The sequence below is a fragment of the Micropterus dolomieu genome, linkage group LG17, assembly GCF_021292245.1.
Source record: "Micropterus dolomieu isolate WLL.071019.BEF.003 ecotype Adirondacks linkage group LG17, ASM2129224v1, whole genome shotgun sequence".
NCBI classification, from domain to species: Eukaryota; Metazoa; Chordata; class Actinopteri; order Centrarchiformes; family Centrarchidae; genus Micropterus; species Micropterus dolomieu.
The window spans coordinates 14,027,500-14,047,831 of record NC_060166.1 but is presented as its reverse complement, the minus strand read 5'-3'; the positions used below and the strand labels follow the sequence as shown (position 1 = coordinate 14,047,831).

Here is a 20,332-nt window from a genome sequence, read left to right as displayed (position 1 = left end):
CGCTCTATTGTTTTTGGATCCCTGTTTGCTGTCATAACTTCACTTTGTTTACAGATGAAAAGAGAAGATAGGGGTTGGCACTTGTCATTATGTTGCTTTGACCTTTTTGATCACAGTCCTTATATGACGTTCCGGCTCGGTTAGACAAAAAAAAATAATACGACAGACATTTTTTGAATGCAAAAATATTTATTACAGTGATTTTTTCCACTGAGATCAAATACAAAAAAAAAGACTTTCATAATCTAATCAATGCTGTATGCAGCCATAACTTTGTTCTCTCACATTATCTCCACTCAAGAAGAAAACTACATTTACATCACCCACTGTTTGGAAAGAGTGGCCCCTGAGCTTTGCTTGTGCACCAGTGTCTGAATAGTTAAGCATACTCTAATGGTTCAAATCCAAGTGACTCTTGAGTACACCAGCCTACAGTAGCATGAATTATTGAACAGCCACTTTATCGTTTTCTCACTCGTGACAATAGCATGGCCCTCCAAAACTAGTCCTTCAAGTAATTTTGAAGATTTACACACAGTATAATCCATTTGCTTTGTTATTCTGCATCTCCATACTCAGTAAGCCCAGGCCAAAGGTAAATTAGAACCACTCATCTTTATTGAAAGTAAGAGTTCCTATGTATCTTCCTTGTGTGTGTATAGGAAAACTTTGTTTTCCGGTTCTTGAATTGTACCTTTACCACCTTGCAGGACCAGGGCTCCCTTCTGAAATATGTTTATGGGTATGGGTTACATACAAATTGTTCACAAAAAACTGTCCTGACCCACATACTGCTTTCTCATCTGTGTCAAACACAATATAATAATAAATAAGTAGGTTTTCTTTTCTTCATATTTAATTGTTACACAATTCAAAATCTGCCTCCAGCACTTATTTGTCCTTCAGAGTCTTGAGGAGTTTGTCAGTGAGAGGTAGTAGGCTTATACCATTCTCCCCTCCTAATGTTCATTGCAATGTAACGTCATCTCACATCTTGGTGACACTGGGAGGATCACTGATATCAATCACCTGAAATCCCTGGTTATCATGTCCATCTCTGGAGTGGTGATGATGACCCTTGATGTTGTGGTAACAGTAGGCACAGTGTGCAGTGGCCACTGGCATGACTTTGGAGAAGTTGGAGAAATCTACCCTGTACTTGCCCTCTTTGCTTCTGGAGATGATGGGCAAGAAGTTGTAGCCCCACATGATCTCCTGAGGAACAAAAGAAGTCCGGACTTGACAGGAAGAGCTGGTGGACTCTGCTGTGCCGTCTAGGAAGACAACCAGCTCAAAGTCTTGTTTGTGGAGCGTGTCCACTGCCATATCAAAGAAGGGGCTGCTCTTGTCGATGGTGTGGTAGAGCGTGAGAGGACATACAAAGAAGAGGTTGTCCTTGCCGGCGTCCACCATGAAGTCAATGTTCACCTGGTCCATGATGATTGTCTCTCCATCTGGTGTGGTTGTTGTTCTCAACAGCTTGCCGTAGATCTGGCTTCCAATCATCAGGGTCTTGCGCAGGTTGGCCACTCTGATTGACAGGCAAAGAGAACCGTTTTTTGGGCTGATGACAGCCATGTCACTAAATGTGATGGTCTTAGCCCTCTTTTTGGGTGAAGAAATTTTGGTCAGGACAACTCCACACATGAAGCAGTTGATAATAGCTCCGAGGATGCACTGGATAATGAGAAGGGCCACAGCACTTGGGCAGATAGGGGTGAGTGCTCTACTACCATACCCAATAGTTGACTGGGTTTCAATGGAGTAGAGGAATGCTGTTGTGAGCCCTACAACATTTTCAACACATGGAGTATGGTTTGATGGGGGATTTTGCCACGTCAGGTCTCCATTCATGCGGGCAATCCAGTACCACAGCAGGCCAAAAATGAACCAGCTGAGGGTGAAAGAGTTGATGAAGTGAAAGATGACATAACGCCACCGGATCTCCACAAAGGTGGTCCAGAAGTCAGCCAGGAAAGCAAAGTGATTATTGTACTTGAAGTTTCCGTATTCCATATTGCAGCGACCATCTTTGTTCACTAGTCTGGTCTTGTGGCTTCTTTGCTGCACAAGACAGTCTTGTATAGGTTTTTTCATGAATCCAAACATTTTCTACAACCCCACAACCTATAAGACAATAAAACAGGAGAGAAAAAAACATGAAGATAGACATACAGCACGTAATTATATAGTTGAATGCCAGTGATCAAACAGTTGTGTGAAAAAACATTTACTTATTAATTTCTTAAATGAAATAGCAATGTAGATTTCCTCCAATCATAAAACAACAAAATTAATACAAAGTTTGCATCGCATAGCAATAACAAGCTGCTCATAGCTGACTTGTTCCAGCAGATCAAACACTGCACCTGGGACCCCACTAAACTTTTGCAGCCCCAACAATGACAGAAAAAATCTAAGTTAAAAATGCAGATAACAATTGTACTTGATAGGCCACTTCATCCTAGTCTGGGTCATTTAATCATCTAAAACAGCGAAATGTCACAATGACACTGTCTGTCAGGGGCTGAAAGTGGGGTGTAAAAAGGAAGATATGCAAGCTCATATTGTGCAAAATATTTTTAAATTTGTGCTTCATAACCAGTCTGTGGTTTTCCCTTTTGCTCAAAAGGTAGAGAACCTACAACAACCTAAATGGACGCCACTTCCAAACTTCCCCAAGTCTTGGAAAGACCTGATCAGAGCTACTAACGTTAGGCTTAACTCTGGTAGCACCACCAGGTAACAAACTGGGGCATCATGTGCCTCTCTGTGTCATTTTTTTTACACTGTAACGTTGCCATGTTAGTAACAAAACACTCATATAAGCAGTTACAAATATCTGATTCCAGCATTATACTATTAAAAATATTTTTATTCCATAGCTACAGAAAACACTGCCTTCTGCAAATGGTTGTTCTAGCCAGTTGATTTTGGACAGGATGTTTTTATTGTGGAGTGGTGTAGAGCCACCCGACTCTCTTGAGTCTGCCAGATGACGCAAAATAAGCAGGGTGCTCTGGGTGCAGGCAACATGGAGGGATGTTAACCATTGTTTATTTGCATATACCATGCTTTAACGATACAAAGCTGTAAATATGTTTCTAGCTCTTAATGTTTTGCTCTTCTTCTAAAGGTTACATAGCTGACTCTTACTGTGGACTGCTTACGTTAAGTCTCAAGACATGTTCCAAGCTGCTCTGTCCCACTGCAGTTTTAATCCTGGGGTTGATGCAGCACAGCAGGAAAGACCTGACGTTAATAAGAAACAAAAGTTTCTACTGAAGCGTAACACATAAGTGATCCAAATAAACCAAATAATTTTGGAATCTTGGTCTCTTGCAAGTGTCTCAACACAAGGATCAGCTTTGTTTGCTAAGTTACAGTGCTGCAAAAATAAATGTGGCATTAAAATGATTTGTGCAAACCCAGCCAGAAGGCCAGCTGCTCAAAGACATAACAATCTTTGACTTTATTCAAGCTCTAGTTCTCATAAGTCTGGTGCTTGATGGATGGTTACTGGCAGTATTGGCTATCCAGAGGTTTCCAAATAAGTATGCCCTCTGTTCTTGCCAAGTCATGCAAACCATCCATTTGGTCCATGGCGTGCTTGTTAGTGAGTGTGAAGTAGTACAAAACGAGCAGTGCAGTGAGTTTGTTTTTGTTTTCAAACTTCAAAGCTCGCATCCAGTCATTTTGCCAAAATAAATCTATTAATCGCACTGTGTAGCTTGTTTGCAAGCTTTAATCCTTTTGGAAGTATAGTATAATAAAAAAAAAGATATATATATATATATATATATATATATATATATATATATATGTGTGTGTGTGTATATATATATATACACACCTCTTCATACAGAAAGGCTCACTTCGGCAAAAGCCTGGTGTCTGCAGCTATAGCACCCCTAAACAAGGTGACTCTCAAGAGGAATCGATTACTCTCAGTTTCAAGTTGTTTTTACCTATCGTTGTTATGTGCTGTTGTGTTGTCTTCCATGTATACTGTATGTTAATGGTCTGTGGTGATGTATGTATGCCTTGGAATGGGAACAATAGTCTAACTACCTAAAATATGCTGGAATTATTTCTGGAATTTAGTAATTTAAGTATATGTAGGACAAGTTACTATGAATTATTTCTTTGCAACAACTACCTTTCAGAATGGAAATGGAAGGAATCTGAAGAAGTCAAGAAGCATTCACAATATAGTAGATTAAATCAAAGCATTAAATCAAAAAGGGCTTTACTGCCATGACTCACAGAATTAAAGCATCAACCTTAATCAGAATTAAAAATTCCAATGAAATAAATCAGTCAATAAAAGACTAGCAGTCGCTGTATATGCAAAGCGTTCTTGTGCGTTAATACATTTTGTAATTGTATTTGACATTTTTCTTCTATTTTTCCTTCACACAGGCTTTTTGAATGTGTATATAACGCCATGGGTTGTGACGGAGCAGTGGATTAGACACATGCCTTTGGTGTGAGAGACCTGGGTATGACTCCAACCGCAACATCCACCTATGTATCCCTGAGAAAGACATTTAACCCGTAGTAGCTCCAGAGGTGTGTGACCTCTGACATATAATTGTAAGATGCTTTGGATAAAAGTATCAGCTAAATGACTAATTATTATTATTGTAATTGAATGCCATTTCTTGTGGGATAAAGATGTTACGTTCAAAATGCTCTGACTCTGAGTCATCACAGTAAACGTATTTTATGTTTAAAACTTATGAGACGTCTGTCCTCAGACCCCTTTAAGTCTTCTTACTGCTGACTGATAAAAATTTGAAGATGTGTAGTTCAACTTATGAATAATCCATTTAAGTAGAAACAACTAAAAATCAAGTGGTAGTAGTTGTAGTAGTAGTAGTTGTAAGTAGTGACATAATAGTACTGCTTATGTTGCATTAATTGCCATTAAGATTTACAGGTAATTAATATTTAACTGTATTCACATATTTCCATTATTCTGTTAAGTGACTGATTTATTATAATGCATCAATTCTTTAGGCTCATTCTAATAACAGGTAATCAATAGCTACTTTCATTATTTTCATTATTAAAGTGGCTTGTAGACTTGCAGGTATTTAGCAATAGCTGAAATAAGATTTAAAATAGAGATTACTGGAATATGTCATTATGAGTTTTAATGCCTAATTTGTGGTAAATTATTTATTTTGTTAATGAGGTACAAACCAGCTTTATTAGAATATACATAAAGTAAAAAAACTAATTGGAACCAATCAATTTATTTGTAGCCCCTTTGTTTACTCATTTATATTTTAGGTGACACTCATAGGACAATCTTATTTTATATGAAATGAATTGTATCTGAACTACTCACACTAAGACATCATACTCACCATATTCTAGCAAGAATGAGGCACAGCTGAAAAAGAAATATGTTAACATGAAAGTTCAGTCCAAACTCACCTCAGTGATTTGAAGTGAAAGTAGTCTGATGCTCATCCAGAGGTTAACGGATGTCAAACTCCAGCTCAACCTTCTCTCCTTTCCTTTCGTGACTTGCTGGTGATTGAGACAGTTGACGTGTGTCCTACGGTTATGCCTGTTCACCAACACCTGTGTGCATTTATACCTGTCCTGACATTGTGTGCGTGAATCAGCCAGGGGATGTTTACACAGAGACATCAAATACCCCTCCGCCCCCAAACATACATGCACGCACACACACACAAGCACATGCATACCCTTGCCCTGGCTCTAATAAGTTGTTTACCCCACAGACACCTGGCACCAAGGGCCAAGCTGACCTCTATCTACCACACTCCCAGTCCACTAAAGTCTAGGAGATGCCTTGGATTTATGGTCAGTTGTTTCTATTTTGTGATATTGGAATTTAAGCTTTTTCACAGTTGCACTCACTTTAGAAAAAAATAGCCAAGTAAATCTTGACAATGTAAAACCAAAACCTGCATGTACTGTATCTGTATATGGTTCCGGTTATACCTCTCAATAACAAACAGACTGTGTGGCATTATTTACTGTAGATACACACGCACGCACACACACACACACTTTTATTGGTATGTTTTGGGATAATCAATTTTTCTCCAGTTGTTGTCAGTGCATGGCAAGTGCAGCAATGATGCAATGTCTGGAGATGTGAGCTGCAAGAATGTTTTGGGGGGAAAAACAGCTTTTCATTACCTGACATTTACATGTTATAATAATCATGTTGCCCCTGGGATACTTTATGTGTCCATGATAAAAAAAAGACCATATAACTCATATATATTTATGCATTACACCACTCTACCATAAAAATATGTTGTCACTATGAATGAAACACGAGAACGAGAAAAGTTGTGAATAGTGCTGTTTCCAGCAAAAGTGACAGAAAAAACCTTAGTATTACCTTACATGCTGCGGAATGTGTAAACTATTGACAGCACAATACATTACTTTTGGCACACAAAGAGATTAGTGTTGCGTGTTTATTTTCTAAATCCCTGCTATTGTAAAAGGATGACAAGCTTTTTGTATTTAAGCTTCATTCAGGGGGTGATATGTCTGTTTGCTTAATCAGCTCCCTTGTAAATCCAAAAAAAGGTTAGCGTATAGCCACCAGACCACATAGCTGCACTGATTGTTGAGCTGGTTTAGCAACTTAAGACATTCGATTGATAGCAATGCAATCTGAGACAATTACTGCCACTGAATAATGACTACATAACTACAGACAGGGTGATGCTGTTTTCATACTTCAGAAGAAATCAACAGAATTATCGACATAACTGATAAGACATAAAGTGTTCTTTCCATCTATTAACAGACAATGACTTTAGTGACCTTGATGACTATAATAATGCGCAATTAATATGAATGGCTGAATGATCTGTATTGTCAATATACTCAGGTACAATGGAATTCTGTATGACTTCTCCCTATGTAGTTAAAATAAAAAATAAAACAAAACAAATAAAAGCAGTACCATAAAACAGCAGTCATAGTATAATTTATATATATATATACATGTAAATTGGTGAGACCTGTTTTTACTCACAACTGACATTGTGGCATGTAAACTAATGTCCATGTTTACCTTTAAACAAACAAATCACTGATTTGTAAACACAATACTGCCACAGCAAGCCTTCACTGTTGAGAAATACATGTTTGAGGGATCCGTAATTAAGTGCCATTGGTAGCTACAGAGAAGGTAAACAATGGCAGTTTCTCTCCGCATCAACTAGAGCACTCCAATGAATAATGCTGGTTTCTGTATCAGTTTCTGTCAGTCGGGGCCAAGACGATGCCAGCGGTCAGTAAGTATTACAAAATTACCTGCACCTCACTACCTGTAAGTTAATAAGTACAGTAACAAAAAGATAGAAAAGATGTTTTGTCCCCACATGCTACTGCTCATGCTTTGGTAAGATTCAATATGATGTTTAAATGTCTAATCTACAGACAACCCTGCAACTGTGATGAGGTTTACCAGAACTAAAAACAAAAGCAACCAGTGATAACAATCACCACCTCTTGCACCAGACTCACACAATGTGCACCATTTTTTTATTATTATATACAAAGATGAACTAATATACTTTTGGCCACCTAGAGGCAGCAGAAACCAGTTGTGAACAACACTGACATATTATCACCTTTTAAGTTTACATAGCAAACTCGTTAGCTAGCAGTTGCTCATTTACACGTCGAGCAGATGCAGAGCAACATGACCATTCATTTGGAGTCATGTTTTTAGTCACCATATGTAAGTTCGATCTCTACTAACTCCTGAGGGAAATATCTCGCTCTTTAGCTGCTAAATAAAGCACTATATTTGTCAGCTAGTTGCTAATTTGTCTGGGTGCTGTTTTGTGCCGCAGGTAGCTTGCAGTGGGTTTATCAGAGCTCTTTCACTGAAAGCAGCTGCCTGCTGCGACAAAAAACTGCGCTGATGAGAGCAGTGAGACTGAACCAAAACTACAAAACAGTGAGCTTAAGGACACTATAAAGCTTTTTAGAGCCTAGAGGGACTTCATTTTCAGATCATAATTTTCAATTCTCGATTCTTCAGCAACCCCTTTCACATACAAGTAGTCATGTGTGCCGTTGATAATATTGAAACCCATTTTTTTGTATCTCTGTTACATTTTAAAAAAAAATAAAAGATAATAAAACATTTTTAATTTAATTAAATCTACATGTGTGATGCACTAAAGCAGGTTAGTGGGTGCTGTAGGTTCAAGCCCCCCAAATCAACAGTAACAGAAGTTAGAAAAAGCCACTTCATGTGGTAAATTCACTCACCACTTATCCAGTACTGGGTCGCTGGAGCCAAACCCAGCTGACATCGGGTGAAAAGCGTGGCACACCCTGGACAGGTTGCCAGTCCATCGCAGGGCCACACATATGCAACCAACGCTCACACTTTCATGTGGTCAATTAATTAATCAAATTGACAACACTTCTTAGACAGTGAAATCAAGATCAGAGATATTGTTTTAAGTCTGTTAACACTTGACTTAGGTCGTCCTTTGAAGCTGTCAAACATTCAACACGTGTCATGACGCTTTAAGACTCAAATTCTGTCTCACTTTAGACCGTTGGCAGCTCCCTGTGCCAACTTGAACACTTGCACACTACTTAGTCTGTGAGCAGTTCATGGTGAGAGACATCACTTTTAAGGATTTGATTAGACTATTCTTTTTTTAGGTTTCACGTAACCCATTGCTCTCGCTCCTATTTTCATGCCCATTCATTCTTTTTAAACATTTTTAAAAAGACTGTTCAGTTGCAAACCACATCTGACTGTTTCACAACAAAAAAAATCCTTTGCAGTCAGAAATAATAATAAAATGTCGCCTTGAGCATTGGGATTAAACCATTTTAAATCTAATTAAATCTGGTTTGAAGAGAAATGAAGCCTTTGTTTTTATTATTTTTCCCTTTTTGATTTGTGATTTAGGCATGCTTGGCAACACATAGTTTTAAAAAGCAGCGTTGCAAGACATAAAGCTCTACTAGGGCACAGGCACCCATACATTTTTGAAAGTGAATGAAATGTGTTAGTATTTGCTTTACCAGCTTCCCTTGCTTTGCCCATTATTATTGGCACTGCCATGTCAGAAAGGGCTTTGACCAGATCATAAGCACACATACCTACGTCACCACTAGAGCTGGTCCTGACCTTCCTGGGACCTAAGAAAAATTCTGCTATGGGGCTCTCATACCTGACTTGTGAGCCATGAAAACAATTTGTCATTGCTGCACAGTCAAACCTGACACAGCAGTACTCTCACTACAATCCTCCCTCCTTTCATACAGTCTGTCTCTGGAATAAGTCTGAATGGAAACCTCTTCTAGAAAGATTCAGTAAAAATCAATTTCCAATGTGAATCCAATGCTTATCTTGTATTAGTAAAGAGTTGTATCTAAACTTGAGAGACAGATAATTATTTTCTTGTTTTAAAATGATAAGTTGAAATGTGTCTAGTCTGGAGTGGTCCCACTTATGATGCTGGTGGAAGTTTAATTTCATTCAGCATGTCACGTGCAACACATTTTGACGCAGTTTATAAACACAAACAAAAAAAAGTTGTATTTCATTTTAACATTGTTCAGACACAAAGTCTGGCAAGCAACCAAAACACAGAGAGTAGGATGCACTTCGCAGCTGGGTTAGCAGGACAGACAAACAGACAGACGATTTACTGTAGCTAACACGTTAACTTACTGTTATCTGCTGACTTCAGACTTTGAGAGGAGAGAACACAAGTTTGCCTGACTGCTGTTCCCGAAAATTCTTGTGCACAGAAGGACAGTCCCTCGTCATCCTCTCATCAACGTTATAGACACTCGCTTTCACCTTTGACTCGTTTTTTATGCAACGTTTCTCAACGGTAGCAATGGGCCGTTTTATGTTAACCACCGTAGTTTTATTTTGAAAGCGTAATCGGACATTGCATTTTTATTATTGCTGACTTGACCAGATGTTGCAGATGTTTTGTTACTAACTTGACTACGTAGCCCTACATGTCCAAAAATGACGCCATGGTGTCTTGACCTTCTTACTGGCGCACAGAGCATGAATACTGGGGCACATGCCCCATTAAAAAGTGTCTAGCGACAGCTGTGGTTTTAACATTACTTTGCATGGGTTCAATTGAATAAGTCTATACTTTGGAGATGATGGTTGTTTGTGTAAGTGTGTGTGTGGGTGTGAGCAGAAAGGGGGGAGGGTGCACACTGATGGAAGCCATTTTGCTGGGTCATCATGTCACTGAGCATTCATATTCCATATCCATCATTCTCAGAGTTAAAATGGCAAAGTGGTAAATGCCAGCATTGCTATCCCAAGCTGTGCAATATGCTTGTAAAGTGTTTTCTTGGGATAATTTAAACATACGCTGTGAAGCATTTCTCTGAAAATGTCTATGCACTCTGCTGTCTTATTGTCAGCATACATTTGTGCAAGACCATCTCATGGAAAATCACAGATGTACTAGGCATGCAGAAAAAAACATGCTGAAGCGAATGATCTTAGGATCTGTGAATTCAGTACTAATGCCTTTAGGTGCAATGTGCATATCAATAGGAGTCTATAGATGAGGACTGAGGTCTGTATGTGACAAGTAAAAAGGCCATCTTAAAATTGTATTTTCTGGAACAAATAATACATCTGTTTATGTATATTTTGTTGATTGGAATACATTTTAATATATGGCATGTCTTTATATAATCATACTGGACTGTAAAGGAGTGTAAACTCAATATAGAGGGTCTTTGGGGAGCCCCCTTCCCCTTCTGAATCAATCAGCAATTAGGAGGTTTCCAAGGTCACAGGGGGATCACGCATGTATTTTTGTCCACCACTCAATATTCTCACACATCATGATCTTGTCTCCCTGTAATACGCCCACCACTCAAAGGACTTCAGCCTGATTAAGCAGCTGCATAGCCTGAGTAAGCAAGTCAGTGAAAGAGAAAGAAAATATGAAACCCCTCTTAAAATATCAAAATCACTTCCCTCACTAACCTTTTTTGTTCTCACCCTCTGCTTTACTGCATATTTTTGTGTGTTGTAAAATGACACCCTTTGACAAAATCCACAAGCAAAGACTGACCTACTGTTCCACTTGAGGGAATATGCCTTTTCTCAGTTGTATATACAGACACTATATCACATTTCATGTATTTTCACAATTCTTTATCCTTCATTTATGGCCACTTCATTATTATTCAGTTTTCTTGTATCTCAGAGTAAAATTCTCCACATGAAAAAAAGGATTGTTGTATTACAAAGAGTAATCTCTTCTTTGCAGTGGTTATAATGACGGACTGACAGCGCTTCCCTGCATATATATTACAGCACTGCTAGAAGAGAAGTGTCTCTAAATTTGCATATTAAACCTTTCATATGAGTGTCTTTGAAGGTACCAGAGATCACAAAAATCGTTCTGCTTGCAGGGGTGCTCAAAATCTACAAGACTTGGTGTCTCAGTAAGAACTCAACTTGGATAAGCTAACATATTTATGACTCCCTGGAGCTATTTAGAGAATCCTTTGGAGTCAAATAAATATTGTCTTACTATCAACATCTCTTAATGAAATAAACATTAATTTTATTCAGGTTACAGTAAAAAAGTGTGGTTAATCAAAGTAATATCACTCAGTAGGGCACATCAACCCACTGCACATGATTTCCCAGGACTTGAAATAGGCTGTACATTTTGCAAGTAATGACTAAGATAAACAACAAAGCAAGATAAATTCAAATTTGAGCTTTTAGATATTGATTTCAGGTAAAGGGAGCAAGCTAAAAATCTACTTGGTGTTGTCAGCATTCACCAATTATATTAGTCATTTACTACAAGAAGCTCTTAAAGAAAGAGACCAACAGAGAGATGCTGCTTCAACCTGCTTCAGACTGACCAGCCACTAACTGATGGATTGTGAACAATAAAAAGCATATTATATCTTGTAGACAATTACAAAGGTTTCCAAATTATCTCAGATCTGGCCTATGTTACTGTAGAAGACATCACACCTAATTCCAGAGTAGCAAAGGTTTAAGAATGCAACAGCTAAACTTTTTTCCAGGCACACAGCATCAGTCAGTGGTTATGTTAAATCACTCTTTGCTTTACCTCTTTCCTCCACATAGTGTCACTGTTTCTGGACTGTGGTGTTGTGTCCAGGCAAGGATCAAACACGTTCTGTTCACCTGATTCAAAATACAAATTCCAAACCCAGCATATAGGGTGAATTTAACATACAATTGGCACAATGGCATCAACATATCAAAATAGTAATTTAACAATGAGTGTTTTTCTTTACTTCTACTACTGTTCTTTCTACTTTATGAAAAGAAGCTAATGAAATATACCCTCCACAGTTCCAGGTATAATATTATCAAATATAAAGATGATATAAGATATGAAGATGTATTTATGGAGAATCTCTCATCTATTGATGAATACTCCACAATAATTCAGGTAACTCGCTCTTGACTTCTAGGTTATAAATTTAAAACTCTTTTCCGATGAGCCAATGAGAAACAATCCAGGATTTGTAGCTGATTCATGCCAGACCTGCTTTACATAATTATGTTCAGTATAAAGCTAAGTGTATCAGTTTGAATGTTGTGTTTGAGAAAGTGTTTATCACTGGATATAATCCCGTACAATGCCTGTATAGCTTCCACTCTGAAATACTTGCTGGACATTGTTCTGTGAACAAGATGAAAACATGCTACATTATATTTCTAAATACTATATGTATTCACATATAGCAAGCACAGGTCTGCACTGTAGATCTTCACATTCACATAATTCATAATTCAAACACTAATACATGTACTCATTCCCTTTAGCTTCCCTTTAAACACTACTGCATGAATATAAAAAACATAAGAAGTACATAATAGCTGCTGCTATATGCTCCTAAATCCACATTTCTATGTGTTGAACCAATATGTTGACAGTGATGAATTTGTTTAAGTTAAAGCTGCACAAGCTCACTCCGATTGATTGTTTAATAATTTACACATTTTTCATTGCAAACACACATTGCCTCTTCATGCATTCACCAGTTGTCTATTAAATTCTGGCCTCCAGCTTCTGTTCTTTGTGTGACACCAAATGCAAAACACTTCATCAGTCGGTTGAAAAATAAAACATTTTAGATATTACCATACAGCAGTGCACCATAAGCATTTCTGCTGAACTATTCAGTACTGAGGACAACAGTGTGACATATTTGTTTTGTAAAGAGTTTCTCAACATACACACACACACACACACACACATATGCTTAGACACCTAACTGTCTCGATTATGCCCATATAGTGATATGTTTACTGCGGCTGTCCTCTGATTTCCATTCCTGCTCCTTCTTGTTCCAGGCTGCTAGTAACAATGCAGTTCATCGCGGTGCCATAAGCTCTGACAAGAGAATCAATCAGAGCTAATGAAGCCTGGGAGGAGGTGAGAGAAAGCGAAGAAGGATGGAGCCAAAGGGGGAGTGAATGGGAGAGTAAGGATGGAGTAGTGGTGGCTGGAGGAAAAAAATACTAGAGACAAGGGAGCAGAAAGAGGATTGAGGAAAAATTACACTGCATGCAAGGAAGAGCTAATTCTTTTCCTCAGGTATGACCTTAGAAATCATCATTTCTTCATCTGATGTCCAGTGCCTTACACTCATTGTTGTGGCCTGGTGGATTGTTGGCCAGTGTGGCAAGGTGTTGCAGATTTGGATTAGGAGTAATTTTGCATGAGAGTCTACACTGACCCCTGCTGATACTGCTATTCCACCTGAACTGTTTCAGCAGTGTACAGATCTGTTATTTACATTATATATTTACCTTTTACACTCTCTACAAACTGTGTAGATTTATGGAATATGTAAGATTTTTAATTTAAACCATTCAAAAAAAGTAACAGCTCTGACGTTATGTAAAAGACACATGTATCGAGGAAATCAGGTCGGCTGAGTCAGTGAACTCTTTTAAGTCCCTTCTTAAAACATACTTTTATAGGAGAGCTTTTCCCGATCTTATTTGACTTTATTTTATCCCTTTTATTTTATTGTATTTTACTAATTTTATGTTAAATTTTCATGCTCTTATCTTTTTTTGTATTATTCTTTACACTTGTTAAAGCACTTTGTAACTTGTTTTTGAAAAGTGCTCTACAAATAAGGATTATTATTATTATTATTATTGTGTTGCAAGATTAGGATTTGGAGCCCCCTGTCATTCTGTAGTAAAAAAATATGCAATACACAAATTTCCACGACAGACAGCAAACAAAATTACTTCTTAAACAAAGCAATATGTTTCCATAAAAAAGTTATGATGCAGGTTTACCACAATTATTAACAAATATTTTTGAGTTCAACAGTCTTGGTCAAGTAATAATAGTAATAAAAGTAATAAATAAAAATAGTAATAAAAGGCTAATAGTCTTATTCCGCAAGTCCCCTGACCGGCTGCGTCGTGTTACAGCTGTGCCATGGTTTTTGTTCCGTCCTCTGCCTGGCTTCAACTTCAGCTAGAAGCGTCTCAGAAGCGTTTCAGCAGCGGAGCGTGTAGCATGCCCCACGTTATTGAATTGGTGCTAATTTGTCCTTTTTGTGTTTCTACTACCTTCTTCACAGCTCTTGGTTTTGTTCTGTTGTCTCCATGGCTACATATCTAACAGGGAGCATTTCAGAATCAGAGCATTTTGCCTGCTTGATTCTGCTGACATGTTTAGCTTTTGTTGATTTGGTAGTGAGTGCTTGCTTTTTGTGCTTCAACTATGATTAAGTAGGTTATGTAGTTAAATGGTTTCTTTTTTGTCTGTTTTAACCGTGTTTATTGTTGTTTTACGATTAGATATTGATTGTATTCTCTATGCCATTCTGTGTCTGACTTCCTGCCCGATCCGATCTGCTCTGTGCATCTTGACGCAGCTTCCTTCAAAAATTTACTGGCTGCCTATTCTCTACGGAGAACATGGCCTGACATGGCTGTCTGCTGACTAATTCAGTACTGTAGTGTCAGGCAGGGCGGCTGGCCATTCAGCTGGATCTACTGGTGCTGCCTTGATGGACTCATATACTTCAGGATATGTTCCAGTTGATGAGGTGTTTGCAGGCTGTAGAGTATGAGCAGCAGAGTGATTGTTCTTTCACCTGCAGGCAAATTTGGGTGTTTGTCAGTCTGGGCCAAACTAATACTTTCAATAAATGGTGCTTTTCCATTACCAGTACCAGCTCAACTCGCCTTGACTCAACTCTACTCGACTCAGTTTGCCCATGCTCCGTTTTCCATTGCAGATAGTACCCAGAGGTAGTACCCCATCAATGTAGCTGGTCGTCATAGTGACACCACACACAACTGCCGCGACCTAATGTTCAATGCGACACACACACCAGCGGTCCACACAGCTTTCTCCTGATTTACAGTTTTTCTCAGTCGCTTTGGTGCATTTCTCGATTCATCCTTAACATTTGCAAAACAGTAAGTACATTTCTCGAAACAGGTAGTACAAACGGCACAACACAGTGGATTACCTGCAAAAGCCCATAAATTGCTCAAAATCCTCAGTCTATCTCTCAAAAGCAAATCTTTATGTCATTGAACTTGTCAGTGCCATCAGAACGTCCTTGTGTCTTGTTTATGAACAAGCAAGTCAAAATGTTTAGCCATCTTGTCAATATAACAGTGTACTCTTTAAGTATTATGTACATTTTGGCTAAGATTTTGATGACAATGATTAAAAATGCACAAGCCTGCACTTTTTTTACTCATCATTTTCTCGTGATTTCGAGATAACCATAATGGTTTCATTTCAGGGGAATCCATGTAACATTACACATTTCCTGACGACTTTCGGAATCTTTGTAATAGCCGTCGGGAAATGTGTGATTGGATTCCCCTCAATCTCTTCATAACAAATTTGCTGAAGAGGATAATACACACAAAAGAAGAAAAAGAAAGTCAAAAAGAACAGGAATCAAACTGAGCCCTGTGCTCTACCAACTGAACTAACCAGTGACACTGGCAATTGCTTTGTAATTATCCTAAAGAAACGCACCTGCCAGCCCCTGTATTCAGCTATGGTTTGTTATCTCGTGATCACGAGAAAATTAATTATCCCGTTGTCAGGGGAAAACAACATTCGTTTTATATATATATATATATATATATATATATATTACTGCTCAATGTGTATTGTTACTGTTTCCTGGTATTGAGTATTGGAATGAGCGTTGCTATTGTGATCTTGTTGTGGTCTATTCTTACTTTGTTTATGGTCCTTAAGAAACAAAATTTCGTTTAGCTACAGTAGATACTTGTAGGCAAAGGATATGAATAAAGTATTTTAACTTTGATTTTTGAAAACGTGTTCAACCATTTTGCATGTAGTGACAAATGCAATGAACTTATGCCTAGATGTTTTGGGGGTAAGATTGTTCAACAGAGACTGGTATAATTCACTGTGATCAGCAGGACATAAGCAATTGATAATGTAGAAAACAGCAGACAATTGTACATAATCATTTACATCAGTGTGTCAAGTCATTTGCAATTTGTTCAAAACAATGAGAAAGTGCTTTTATGATGTGCACAAGTGACGAGATGATGTGGAGGTTGAACAATTAGTTTTGAGAATTTTAATTCTGATCTGAGAAATGCACCAAAGCGACTGGGAAAAACTGTAAGTTAAAAAGTTTCAACATTACTGAGAATGTAAGGACAGATAAGCGGTATGAAAACCTTCCAGCTGTGTTTTCCTCTGCCGTTGTTGCTGCAGCGGTCTGTGTGATGTGGGAGCAGAGGGCTCTGTGAGCGGGCGGCTGGCCGGCCAAGCAAGTTCCTCACGTGGGTTTCCGCCAGTTTCGGAGCTCCTCAACTCCGAAAACTTTCAAGCACATTTTTGTTCCGCCATCACTTTTCTTAAAACTGTCAATATTCAAAATCTGCACAGTTGATTTCTCACCTCAGAACTTCTCAGAAGTGGATTTAGTGATGATATTATATACGAAAACTGTAAAATATAAAACTGTCTGCTGCTGTCCTCTGTCTGAGGCGCGCAATGATGATGCAGTGAATAGTGACAATTGTCTCTGACCAATCAGTAGTCTGTCGTCTTCACGTCACATTTTAGTATCGCCTGAGCTCGCTTGGAACCTTGACGGAGGTGATACGAAGAAAGGTACCTGAAGGCAGGTACAGGTACAACTTTTCCGCAAAGGAAAACCAAACAAAGGCGAGTCGAGTCGAGCCATGTCGAGCTGTTACCGTGCAGTGGAAAAGGGGCTATAGAGGGGGGATACAAGCGGCCCCTCCCAACATGGACTGATCCCCATTTTTGCTGAATTCTGATTGGCTCAACGATGCCGATCAAAGAATTTTACCTTCCATCTGGGGCAAGTTTAATCCAAAACCTTTACCACCGGTTTGCTATGTTCTGCTTCGTATAGGCTTTGCCATCTAAGGCTATCGCTATTGGGTTTACCCCTAAGTGCGCATGGACAGCACTGAGAAAAGATTGTCTACTCCCACCCGCAGCATGGGCCTCTCCTACGTCCGCACCTTGTATGTATACATCGGTGCCCTGGGAAGCCCTGGGCATGCTTTTACTGGGTGAACAGGAGTCAGACGACTCTGCTTTCTCCCTTCACGGGTCTCCAGCTTCCCCCGTTCCAACCTTTGGTGGACGCTGTCCTCCACAGGGGTGACTGCAGCCTTGAGGGGGCTCTCCGGTGATGTTTCCATCCTGCTGTCCCCTGCCACTTCCCTGCCATAAATCGGCGGCCATCATTCAGAGGGATTCTACTCACTGTCATCTGATTGTTCCCCCGGCCCAGGAGTTCGCTCCACCGGATAAAATGGCCAGCGTTCTCGCTCACAGCCAGCCGGCTAAGCTGGCTGTGCTTTCCTCCCATTAAGAAGGTGCCACTACGGATCCAAAAGCTCTCCGGGCTCCTGTCTCCACTTATGTTATGATCACAAAGGTGGAGGGATTTACGGATCTGGGTTTTCCCCTAGTCCCTCTTCTGGAGCCCAACCTCACCACCTTCTCTGGCGTGAAGGACAGACGGCAACCGGACGGAGCCCCATCCTGACCTGTCCTGGAGTGCTGATAAATCCCACCAATGTGCCTTCCAGAATTCTGCCTCCGCCAGTAACACAGCACTGATCACATCCTCCTTCTCTAAGCTGACAGATAACTCCACCACAATGACAGAGGAATAGAAAGAGGAACTCAGCAAAGGGGCCAGCACGCAGCTCACCAAGTGCGCCACTTTGGCTGTCACCGCCGCCCATTTTGACTATGGTGTATATTATAATTGGTAGTTGTCCAAATGGACTATTATAAACCAGAGTCAATATGAAAACCTCTAATTATTATATACACCAGATTCAATTTGGAAAACAACTAATAATAGGGGGGGCCACGGCCACCCTAATAAACCCCACCCCAGTGGCCCCCCCTGGTGAGGGGCATATGCATAAAATGCTATATACTGTTAGCACCGTCACTAACAGCAAGCTAACGTCAAATGGACACTGTCCACTGACAGCACCACTCACCACAGCTGACTAAGCCCTCAGCTGTGGTGAGTGAAAGCATCTTTAGTCATCCTGACGCTCTGCTGCTCCGTGGATAGGCCAAATTGTTGTGCTGGATCGATTGATACTAGGCTATGGATTGCGGTTGTTGTCATGATATTGTTGTCATATAGCCGCTTTCATGCTGCTTTATTATCTGATATTATTAGGCCAATATGCCGGCTCGTTGCGCTTTATGGAAGGTACGGAGCCAGGGAGGGGATATATGTTGGCGGACATTCTTTCCGTTTTGATTGCAGTGGCGCCATGCTGTTTGTTCACATGTTAAAAACACACTAGCAAGAGAGAGTGTTGTAGTTTTACTGGCATCTATGTTTTGAAACCATTTTTATAAAATAGTATGGTTAATAAAAAATTGAGGTATTTGATTTTTATGCAAACACACACACTGCTCTATTTTATGGGACTGTGTTGTAGTTTTTGATTATATTTAACTATTGGAGCACTCTAACTAGCCGTTCACATGACATGTTGGTAGCAGTATACTGTAACTTAAGTGTGCAGCTTAGGCTTGTTCAGTGCAGTGGTGCCTTGCTTATACAAAAGTAAGAGGCAGGTGTCATCCTAAAGTTACTTGAAGGTCTTCAGCATAATCTGATTCACTTCACACATACAGCAAAAACACTATTAGTATTAAAATAACTGCAAAGTCACGTAAAAGTCCTCTCCATCTCAAATGCCCGAGCTGAATTTCAGAACCACTAGATCCCTGTTAACGGCATGACCATACCTGTCAACCCTCGCCTGGGATTCTCCAGTATTTTTAACCTTTCTAAACAAAAAAAAATTTGAAATGTTTTCTATGTTCCTAATTGGCAAAGCCAGTTGCAGTATGTGACATTAGAACATCAGCTGTCAGCTGTGAGATGGGAAGTCAATGGCAACCGCCAATAAATCAAGAACAGCAGCGTGAGGGGACCAGTTACAGAGTATTTCACTTGCATATATCCCAAAAAATAAATACATGCGAAGCGGAAATATTATTTACGAGCAGTGTGCGAGTAAAGACTATAACCTACCGTAATTGTTCGGCATGAATGGTTATGATTATTGACAAGTATTTATTGAGCATTGATTCTTTTTAAATTGAAACATTCCACAAAAATTTAACTGCTGTAACAGTTGGCAGTGTTGAGAACGTTACTTGGAAATGTAATAAGTTATCGATTACAAGTTACCCTATTTAAAATGTAATAGTAGCCTAGTTTAACTACTTCAATTACTCTATCAAAGTAATTTAACTTATCACATTTGATTACTTTTCTAAATTTGTAACGAATGTTTTTCAACTTTAAACCATTTTTAAAAGACAGCTTGAGAAAGCATCAGAACACCATAAAACTTTGCTTTACTTTGAACCTTCATGACCAAGATGCTTTTTGTGTTTTTGTTTATAAACTCTTTTCTGCCGTCCCTCTGGTAACATTTACCAGAGAAGAGCTCTTAAATATTGGACTTTCAACTGCTCACACTACCACCGCTCTTTATCGAACCTGGAACTTTCTCAGAGTTATTAGTTGGAGAAGCAGCAGCTCTGTATGAGATCTACCGGAGACGCCAAAGGGGGAAGCGTGCCGGCACACTAGTTAAACTGAGACAGCGGGGTTTTCGCACTGCACCTGGCAAATGTCCGCTCTGTGTGCTGCTCCTAAACAGAACTAACTTGGACTTCTGCAGATCTGCCGCCCTCTGTTTTACCAAATCATGGCTCACCAAGCACATCCCGGA

The 20,332-nt window shown here is 39.3% G+C and overlaps 1 protein-coding gene across 1 annotated transcript; it reads right to left on the bottom strand.

Annotated features, from left to right (window-relative positions):
* Nucleotides 1-987: 987 nt before the first annotated feature.
* Nucleotides 988-5,580, bottom strand: kcnj1a.1 (potassium inwardly rectifying channel subfamily J member 1a, tandem duplicate 1). Its single transcript, XM_046074530.1, has 2 exons — nt 5,446-5,580; nt 988-2,127 (listed from the first exon to the last, which is right to left on the bottom strand). The coding sequence occupies exon 2, from the start codon at nt 2,107-2,109 to the stop codon at nt 988-990; it is 1,122 nt and encodes a 373-aa protein (XP_045930486.1). The 5' UTR covers nt 2,110-2,127; nt 5,446-5,580.
* Between the last annotated feature and the right edge of the window lie 14,752 nt (nt 5,581-20,332).

Excerpts from the sequence above, each read along its gene's own strand:
- kcnj1a.1 (XM_046074530.1), bottom strand. The coding sequence starts at position 2,109 with ATGTTTGGATTCATGAAAAAACCTATACAAGACTGTCTTGTGCAGCAA.